Consider the following 10,207-nt stretch of genomic DNA (forward strand, 5'->3'; position numbering starts at 1 on the left):
CCAAGCGCTGTGTTGTAAAAGTTCTTTTCTCTTTTCCTCTCCATCGCCCTCTCCCTTCCTCTTCAAAAACCTCTTCCCGGGGGATTTACCTATCGCTCGGCTCATCTCTGCCTAAACGCCTGCTCCAGCAGCGTTAGCCTCTAGCATCGATCAGCAGCTTCGCATGTCCCTGGCGTGGTTTAACTGGGAACACAACGGCAGCCAAGGGGCTCGGGTCAGACGCCTGCAGCACACAGAGGATGGCTCAGTTTTCAGGAGGCTGGGTCAGCACCGAGGGCTAGCGCCGGTTTGGGAATGTGTGCACTAACACTTGACCCTCTGCTGCAGCCCGGCTCGGCGGGCGACCGGGGAGGACAGATGTTTGCTTGTTTGCTTTCCCCCAACTGCGAAGGGAATTTATTTCCCCATAGAAGAGCAGGGGGAAAGGGGAGGAGTCCTAGCTCACTTTAGATCCGAGTCTTAAGCTTTTAGAATAAGGTGCAAAATAAAGGTCTTAAAAAGAAAAGAAAAAAAAAAAAAAAAGAAAAAAATCAAAACCAAAAAAAGTGTCTGAGGTTTGAAATTTTTTTTGTTTAAAGCAGCCTGTTCCTTTTTTTTTTCCCTTTTTTTTTTTTTTTTTTTAAATAAACTCCGCTGTGCAAAACTGTGCATTTTCTTTGGTATCCATTTAGGTAGTTTTAACTTAGTACTTTTTCTATGTATATATATACTTTATTTCATTTTCCTTTAGACAGAGAATTAAATTCTCCCCCCAAAAATCATAATTTTGCTGGAGGCTACTGATTGGCCTGGTATTACATAATGCCCCTTATGTAATTGGAAAGAGAGAAATTGATTCTAGCTACCAAACTACTGGCCTCAAAAGGAGTTTAGACTTTCTGGCAACATTGGCCTCTCTGAAGCGATCACGAGCTTTTCAACCCAAAAAGTTCAACACTGACTTTTTTTTTTTTTTTTTAAATTACACAAGAGAAAATAAAAACTACACTGCAACAAAAGTAACCATTTGTGTTCATGTAGTTAGCAGCAGCTTTTTAAAAAATAATTATAATAATAATAATAATAAGGCAGATTCTTGCCTTTGTTATGCCATTAAAAACATTCTTGTTCCCTAGAGAGAAGCATTCTGGAAAAAGTTGAAAAAAAATAATAATAACCCAACCAAAGCTTGCCTGCAAGTTCAAGTTTTGTAAAAAAATATATACATAATTTATTCTACAACATATGTGCCTTCTGTTCATACTTAGACATGTTTAGTGCTTTGTGTTTAGAGTTCATTTTCTGTCGTCCCTCCTCTGAGGACAGCCCTAAAACCAGCCTGGGTTTCTCAGGTCTGCTTGCCTTCACACCACTCTTCAACAGTACCGTTGTCTGAAAACTGTTCTGGGCCAACTTCTCAGGTCAACGTGCCTTTGACCGATAGATGTATATTTTTTTTTTCCTTTCAACCAAAAGAGAGAGGAAGAGTTTGTCAGTCATATTTCCGACTCCCGCCGTAGCGGCCGTGGCTCTAGAGGCACCCCTGCTTGGTTGTGATGGTCCATGTCCGGGTGGGTGTCTGTGCTCATGCTCTCAGGCACCCCAGTGTCAATCTCATCCTCCTCTTTGCTGGTGAGGGCCACTTCGTTCTCGTAGCAAAAGGAGTTTGCGTTAGAGAGAATGTATTTCTTTTCTGCTAAGTCTCTGGCACTACAGATGGGTGTGTTGGGCACTTCGTATGTTTTGTGGAACCTCGAGTAGTCCACTTTGTAGTAGTTTTTCTCTTCAAAGAGTACGGGCTCGTAGCGGTGGCCCCAGAGGATTTCGTTTGCCAGATATGAACTACGGCACTGGGTAGTCATGGCGGTAGCTTCCACCATGCCCTCTAATATTACTACAATTTCAAAGTCAGCATTGTCCATGTCTTGTTTGCTCAAGTCATACAAAGGACTGTCTTCATCTATTTCATGTACTATCGTAATTGGGGAGACCAGGAATATGCGGTCTATCCCACTGTCAAACCCTACATTGATGTCTATTTGATCCAAGGGGATGTACTCCCCTTCCGACGTGATCCTGGATTTGAGGAGCTGTGCTCGCACATGTGCCTCCACCAAGTGGCTTTTCCTCAGGTTTCCGACACGCCACATCAGGCACAGTTTTCCGTCTCTCATGGCCACCACGGCATTGTGGCTGAAGACTAGAGTTTCATTTCTCTTTTTTGGCTTAGCCATCTTTGCCATGACAGCACCAATGATGAAGGCATCAATGATGCAGCCTACTATAGACTGGAAAACCACCATGAAAACTGCGATGGGGCACTCGTCTGTGACACACCTGAAGCCATAGCCGATCGTGGTCTGGGTCTCAATGGAGAACAGAAAGGCTGCGGTGAAGCTGCTCACTTGAGAGACACAAGGTTTGCTATTTTCTTGATTCTCCAGATCCCCATGCAGCAGTGCAATCAACCAAAACACACAGCCAAAAAAAAGCCAGGAGAGGATGAAAGTCAGGCAGAAGATAACTAGCATCCACCTCCAGCGGATGTCCACGCAAGTGGTGAAGATGTCTGCCAAGTATCGCTGTCCCTTCTCACCCACGTTAATAAACTGGACGTTGCAGTGGCCATCTTTTTTGACAAAGCGGCTCCTGCATTGCTGTCTGGTATGTACCTTACTCTTTCCATTCCCAAAGCCGTTGGCAACGGCCATGGTTGCCAGCTTCATGCCGTCCTCTTCCGAAGACACGATGCTGTAGCGGTTGGTTCGCACGCTGCCCATCACTACTGCTGTGGACTGAGGTGCTTCTGCTTTAGAAAACAGTCTAAGTTTCTGCAAAACCCTTTGGAGAAACAGTTTTGAAAGTTCTAGAGGAACACACACACACAGAAAAACTGGGGAGAGGCCGGAGTCCCCAAAAGCCCTTGGATCAACCAAGGACAGTCTTCTGGCATGCAGAGTTAGCTTAACAAGTAATCGTCATAGAGAGGGCATGGTCTGCAAGAGAAAGAGAAATGTTGTATTAGATCTTGGAGGAAAAGGATAAGGAATCAAACCTGAAAGAATCCAGTAAAATTACTCCTGTGGACCTGCAGGAAGTTTCCTTATTCTCAATGACAGCATTTTCTGGAATGCACAACGCGCGCAGTTGTGTATTGACAGAAGCGTCATCATTACTACAAAGAAGGCATCACTCTTCCCGAGTCAAAGCACTGAAGTGATCGTGTCACACAAGTCTCTAAGCAATATTCACTTTAAAGCTGGACAGGCAAAGAATCTATCTATTATTTACAACTGTGCTTTCTGTTTATTTTGAAACAAACAATTAGCGTTAACATCTATCTGTTCCAATAAAAATACTGAAGCAGTTTTCATTGACATACAATGTGTCTCCTGGACTGTTTTACCTACAACAAACAAGGGAGCGTGCAAAAGGGAAGAGGACGTGCACTGAGAAAAGCAATAACCTTGGAAAATGCAAATGTCAGTGATTTCCATGAAATTACATCGCATATAGCTTTTTTTTTTTTTTTTTTAATTACGCTTAAAAAAGGAGTTGTGTATTCTCTGCAAATGGCAGGTAAGGGCTGCACTAGTTCCTCTTTAACTTCATAAACTCATTGGGATCTGTGCGGTTTTTACACTCACATTACGCTTAAGTTGTACGAAGCAAACTAAACCTTGCAACGACCTTCATCTGCTCCTGCTAATGCAACTAGCAAAAGGCTACGATGGAGTAGGACCGGCCGAGTGTCTTCGTAACACCTTTGGTAGCAAGTACCAGCACCTTCCCCTTGGGAGCCCGAGGCAGCCAGTTCCATCTCCAACGGGTAACGGTTCGGAGTGTTACGTGGGTCTTAAATGTCAGCAATTAAGACTCAGCAGAGAGGCTACAAAACCTTCTTCCTGAGGGTAGAAGCCACCAAACTTGTTTCAGGGAGGTCTGGCTTAGACCCAGGTTTAGCTTTTAACAAGTGCGTCATCCATTAAGTCATGTACTGTATATCAGGAAATGTAATTGAAATACTGCAGAGGAGAGGAGATGCATTAATGCAACTGCTCCATCCACACATGCGCCCCATGGAGGAAATAAACCTAAAACCGAGGGATGAGGATTGTCTGCTGTCCATTTGTCATAGGAGAGGAGACTTCAGTACCATTTACAGTAGCGGGGGATTAAATCACGATGCTCTTCGTAAATCAATATTATCAAAACTCATCCGAGTTTATCCAAAACCCAACGAAACTGCAGCCGCCAAGGAGCACAACCTCTGCCCGCGAAGCGGCTTCAGCACTCTGTGGCTCTTCCTCTGATTCGTATCTGACAACAGCTGTAGATAAGAGTTTATCTCCTTTCCCAAAAGCAGCCCCTAAAGCCCTGCAGAGGTGTTCCAAAAACTTGAGGGATTTCAAACACTTTCTCAGCCCTCCCACATCCTTCAACCACACTACAAGGGCTTTAGGTCAGCAAACACTTGTTAGGAAAAGAGCAGGTGACAAACAGAAAACAACATCGTGCTCGCAATTGCATGCAGGATGGTTTTCCCTCTAGAATCTCTTTAGGGTTTTCTTTCACCTTCTCTTTCTTCCTCACTTCTGTTTGTTGTGCAAGAATGCGTCCCAACGCCTACTTGCCAACATTAGTCATCTGTGACTTCAGCGGCGTACAAGACATTTTGGCAGCTTTTGATAGGTTCGGTAATGCCCGGTTTTGAGTACGGCTCTCAGCAATGTAGGCTTACAGTATAGCTGCCCTCTTACTTATCTGACTATCTTGCCTACGCTGTGTAAGGACTCACTTTTTCCCCCTCACACCTCTTCAATCACGGGATTTCTCATTCCAGTCAGGATATCATTCTCAAAAATACAAAGGAATTCTTTTAATGTTCACTTAATTTTTTTTTTTTGGGCTGAAAAATACTTTTATTAGAAACCAGAACACAGGGGGAAAGTTAAATGACTGTTAATGCATTCCACACAAAAAACTTCTTGAAAAAACATTGCATTGGTCTGCAAATCGATCACTTCTATAAACCACATCCTATAATCACAGTCATGTTCGACTTCCACATTCAAAGTCTGTTTTGTTCCAGGCTGATGGAAATGCACAGCCTAGGAAACAGTTTATTTTGAAGTCTTCCCCCCCCCCCCATTGTCTCTTGGATTTTAGAGGAAAACTTGTGGTGGAGGGAAAGATAAGCTGTAAAGTCTCAAGTGTCTGAATATGCAGCTCCCCTCACAAAAGTCTTGACCCCAGGGCATTTGTTTGAATTCCACAAATCACTGAAATCCTAACGCCAGCTTCCTGCGGCGAGCTGGCTGCATTTAGAAGTTTGGGACCCGAATTAGGTATCGTACATTGTCATATTCCTACTCTGAATGGCTGAGCACCTTCTACCTACTGTACCTAGCACAGCATTTCTCCTTCCTAGCTGCACGCTGTCGGTGCTCTGCCCTTGGGAGCCGACCTGCACCAGTTGGGCTCTAACGATCCTTAAACTCGGGGGTGTGCCTGGGGGGACTCTGTGCTACCTTTACAGACTGCTTGAAGTTTATACAACAAAGCTCTGGCACGCTCCACCGCAGCATAGCTGTCTTCTTTCTTTTACAGCACAACTTGCCTCTCTTCCTTGCAAGTGCTTGGAGTGGGGAGGATGCCGGGATGGGAACACGACCAGCACCGTGCGCAGGGACCAGCCAGTGCAACGCAGCAGGTCTGATCTTGCTCCCGCTCGTGGCAGCGCAGGCCCTGTAAAACGCCCGGTAGATCCGCTGGCTGCCTGATCACACACCTGATGGGTGCTCCCCCTGACTTTCACAACTAGTTTCAGTAGAGGTTCCCCCCAAAAATCCCAGAAACAATCAAACTAGCATGAACATCTAATGGTACTTCTTATTTTGCTAATCCACCTGCTGCTCAAAGGCAAAACAAGTTTGCTGCTCCCCACCCCACCCCATTATCAGTTGGTGGTGGCACCGAAGATGCCAAGCTAGCGCGGGACCAGCCCTGCAGTCCTCACTAGACAAAAGAAGCCAACCCAGTACCCACCAACCAACCCAAATCTTTGTATAATTGGGCCCAACGCACTGCAGCCAGACACACACACACGCAGCTGTAAATTCAGTCATCACTAGGTGTGTTATTATTATTAATTCAGGCTACCTTTCCTCCTGGAAGAGAATACAAGACTAGAGCAATGCAGCTTGTAATTACCTGCAGCGGCACCGACGCAGCATTACCGGGAAGGGATGAGATGGGATGGGAGAGCCCTGGGCTTGGTCTGCTGCGAGGGGATGCTTGGAGGAGCCGAGAAAAACGGGGCTGTGCTGCATCTGCAGCATTTCTGAACCAACGTTTGTGGAAATGCCGCGATGAGGAGCCCAAACCCTCACTTTCCCCTTAGCAAGCATCCCCCTCAAGACCTCCCCCAAGGAAAGACGTTCGCATCGCACGTCTAACCTCCGCAACGAACAGCTCAAAGGGAATTTGTGCAGAAGGTTTAATACTGAGCAAGAACTCTGAAGTGCAAGAAGAGCGGGGGGGTAGAGAGAGGAGCACTAATGAGCGCTTGGAGCAGTTATTCCCAGGCTGACGCCACACAGCCCTGCAGAGCGAGCCGGGCACATGTTGCTAAGAGAGCACCAGCACTACCTTAGCCAAGTGCCTTCCCCTGCTGCCCTCGGTAAACAGAACAAAGGAGCTACTCGCCCCAGCGAAGCCTGTTCCCACAGTCCCCGCTCCCTCGCTGCTGGGCACGGCCACCCCTGTAACCTTCCTCCGGACCCCTCCGTTACTTAAAAGTCATTCCCCAGGGCTTCGCCACTGGTTTGGGTAGGACTCGAGTTACACAAAGTGGTGAGCTGCCTTCAGGAGAAGGATCTGTCCTTCACGATCAGGCAGTGGAGAAAAAAAAAAAAGAAATTAAAAAAAAAAAAGAGCAGATGATGCAGGGAAATGGGTGCGAAGAAATAGGAGAAAGGAAAGGACAAGTGGCGTTTGCGTCTGCTGTCCTGCAAAGGAGACGGGTTCAGGATATTTCTAGCTGATGACCAAATAACTACAAGTGAAATAGTCATCACCAGGGGGTGTACTTGATGCACCGGCTGTGAGGATGGAAAAGCAAACAAGTGTAAAGGTAAGGCTGGAACACAGAAACAAGTGCCGGCTGCCTGCGGGGTGGAAAGGTGGCAGCAGGCTGGGAGAGGACAGAGATGCGGGTCCTGGCTCAGCCCAGGCCACCGGCGCGGCCCCGGCACACGCACCTGCGGGTCCCCGGCTGCCCCGGCCCCGGGACGATGACAAAGCAGTCACTGAACCCCAGGAAATAAATCTGCCATCTCTTATCAGTATTTTTTCCTTTAACTGTCATGAACTAAGTTGAAACAATACAGTCTCTTCACAGGCTCCCCAGCTGCAATGCTTTTTTTCTTTCTTCCTACTTTTTTTGGCAGGATGATTAAAAATAAAGAAAATCCCCCGTTTCCATAATGCCGATGAATGAAGTTACAGGTTCATTTCACACCCCTCTCAAACATTTCGGACACTCCTTTCAAAAACATGCATCTGATCGCTAAGGCTCGATACTTTTGACCTCTCTCTTGTACAGGAAACAACAGGCGAGAAGAATGGAAAGGGATGGAGCAGTGCTACTTCTGCGACACGGAGTTGTCATGCAAACTTCCAGCCCTTCCCCAGAATAAAATATCTCGGGGGGCGGGGGGGAGCAGCTGGTGCATGGAAAGTTATGAACATAAACAGATGCTGCAAGCAGATGCTCGAGTGTTCCCAGCATACCTATCTAATTATTTTAGGCACTGAGAATAGCGCGTGGATGTTGCATGAGAAATGCAGGAGTTCCCCCTCCGCACGGCTCTGCCCGAGCCTGCAACACATTCACCGACAAGGAAAGCTTTATCTCGGGAATTTCGCGGCACGGTTGCGTGCACCGAGACAGCTACCGGCGGCATCGCCCCTGCCGCTGGGAACCAGCGCGGCCCTTGGAGGCGACCGGGCGGGCGTCTCGAAGAGATCTAGAAAGAAGGCGCTCCTTACCTGCCGGCGGCCTTCGAGGAGGTGCTTATAGAGTTAAAAGGGCGTAAGATCCAGCAGCTGGGGGGGGGGGGGGGGGGAAGAAACGCAGCAGGCCAATCCCGGGGTGCCCGCCGCCCGCCCGCCCGCCGCCGCACCGCTTGCAACTGAGCCACTCAATGAGCCGCTGCCCCTTTTTTGCGGGCTGCCATGGGATGTTTAATAGCGGCTCCGCCGTCCCCGCCCTCCGCGCTGCTCCGCGCCAATGGGAGGCGGGAGGCCGGGCCCAGCCGCGCCGGCAGCGGGGCCGGGGCAGCGCGGCGGCGGCGGCGGCGGCGGCGGCGGCGGCCGGGGGAGCGCGGGGGTGGCCGGTCGCGGGGCCGGTACCCGGAGCGGCGGGGATTTGGGGTGGGGGGGATGTCCCCCGGGGGAAGCCGCGCGTGCCCGGGGAGGATGTAGGGGCGGCCGCTGAGCTCTGCGGGGAGGCAGCGCCGGGGAGCGCTGCGGAGTTCGGCGGGGGCCCCGCTTGCACCCGTTCCGCCCGGTAGCCTCCAGTTGCGCCCGCGGGCACCCAGCACCTGCCGCGGGTATCGCCGTGTGTGTCGTGTCGTCCCCCCCACCCCTTCCCGGCTTGTGCAAGACTTGACTGGGAACTTGTGAAGGTCCCGTGTGGGATCTGTATGCCTGCTCGCTCCGGCTTTCTTGTCTCGGGCTAACATCCGAGGCCCCGTGTAGTAAGGGAAAAGACCAGAGAGAGAATAGTTTTTTTCCTTCCGTTCCTTTCTTTATTCCAGCGAAGAGAAATGCTAAGATGCAGGGTATCTCACCACAAACGCCTGACCCTAACACGCACTAGAAGCAAGTCAAGCACACCGCAGCACAGCTGCTAAACTTCACATCCTTCTCTTTCACTGAAATCGAACGTCCCTTCCAAAGCACAAGCTTTGATCCCTGAACTGAGATCTTTTGGAGCAAGGCTGGGAGCAAGAGAAGTGCTGGCCTGGCTGCAGTATGTAGGATCCATTTCTTTGTTTCATAGATCACCTGTGGCAGCTCGATCAGCAGGCTGTTGAAATACGCAGAAATCAAAATGATTTTTAATAGCTTGTCCTCCCTACAGTGGACGTGGCCTAAGACAAAGAAAACAAGGATGAAATGTCTGGCTGGGAGCCTTGCGGGAACAAAAACAGCCTTGTAAGCACACTCTGAAGTTTGCCAAACTCCACCTCTGATGGACAGTGCAGGGGTGTTAGTTTCCGAGGCAGGTGTCCGCTGCTGCAACGCTCTCCTGCTGCCCTCGGAAAGCCGAGTTCCCGAGCACTAACAGCTGAAATGCATCGGGGAGCCCTGTGTGGTGTGCTGGAAAACTTAAGAGCGAAGGTGACTGCTGAATGCAAGGGTTGCAGACCACACAAGGCTTTAGAAATTGGCGTGAACACCTTGAATTGCAACCCAGGGCTGCAACGGTAACCTCTGCAATGCCCAGAGAATGGGTGCTGGGGATGCTTCTGGGACAAGACAGCGTTCATCAGCAGTCAGGTCTTCTGCCTAGAGCTGCTGGTCCAAGTGGGTCGGCCACTCTCCTCCGCGGAGCTTCCTTACAATGTCCAGAACAGGCTCTAAATATGATTCCCTACTTTCCACAGCAATGCCAGTGCCTGCAGTCACTCGTAGTTGCTTAAACTGTCCTCCTCCTCCTCATGTGTTTCGTAAGTTTACAACTCTGGCATTAGCCGCCTTTAAATACTCAGTGAAAATGCTTTGCCCAAATGCTTTCTCATGGAGTACAGGCTTTCAGAACACACTCCTCATATTGCTGCTGAACAAGTCCCACCAACTGCCATTACTGTCACTTACAGTATGTGCCGAGTTCCCTATACTCCGAATGAGGAAGCACCGCATTGTTGCAGCAACAAATACAATGGCCAAATGCAGCTGGTTTTAAAAGTCCCCAGTGTTATGTGTGCAGGATACGCAAAATCTACATGATGGGGAGAGGGGAAGAAAAGACAAGTGCTTGTGTATATTGAGCAATCTGGCATGTTGGGCAATCATATTATTTATGAGTTATTCTTGGGTGATTCTGTTCATTTAAGTGGAAGAAAAATCCTATAACACAGCTAAGTTTCTGATGAATGACGAATCTGGAAAAAAAAATCTATAAGAGGGAATGCCTGCAATTATTTTATTCATTCAGTAA

General features: G+C 48.7%; 1 protein-coding gene across 1 annotated transcript; it reads right to left on the reverse strand.

Annotated features, from left to right (window-relative positions):
- Positions 1 to 1,162: 1,162 nt before the first annotated feature.
- Positions 1,163 to 2,759, reverse strand: KCNJ2 (potassium inwardly rectifying channel subfamily J member 2). The gene has a single exon (XM_050908545.1). The coding sequence runs from the start codon at positions 2,757 to 2,759 to the stop codon at positions 1,476 to 1,478; it is 1,284 nt and encodes a 427-aa protein (XP_050764502.1). The 3' UTR covers positions 1,163 to 1,475.
- Positions 2,760 to 10,207: the final 7,448 nt, after the last annotated feature.

The sequence above is a fragment of the Gymnogyps californianus genome, chromosome 19 (assembly GCF_018139145.2).
Source record: "Gymnogyps californianus isolate 813 chromosome 19, ASM1813914v2, whole genome shotgun sequence".
In the NCBI taxonomy this organism is placed as follows: domain Eukaryota; kingdom Metazoa; phylum Chordata; class Aves; order Accipitriformes; family Cathartidae; genus Gymnogyps; species Gymnogyps californianus.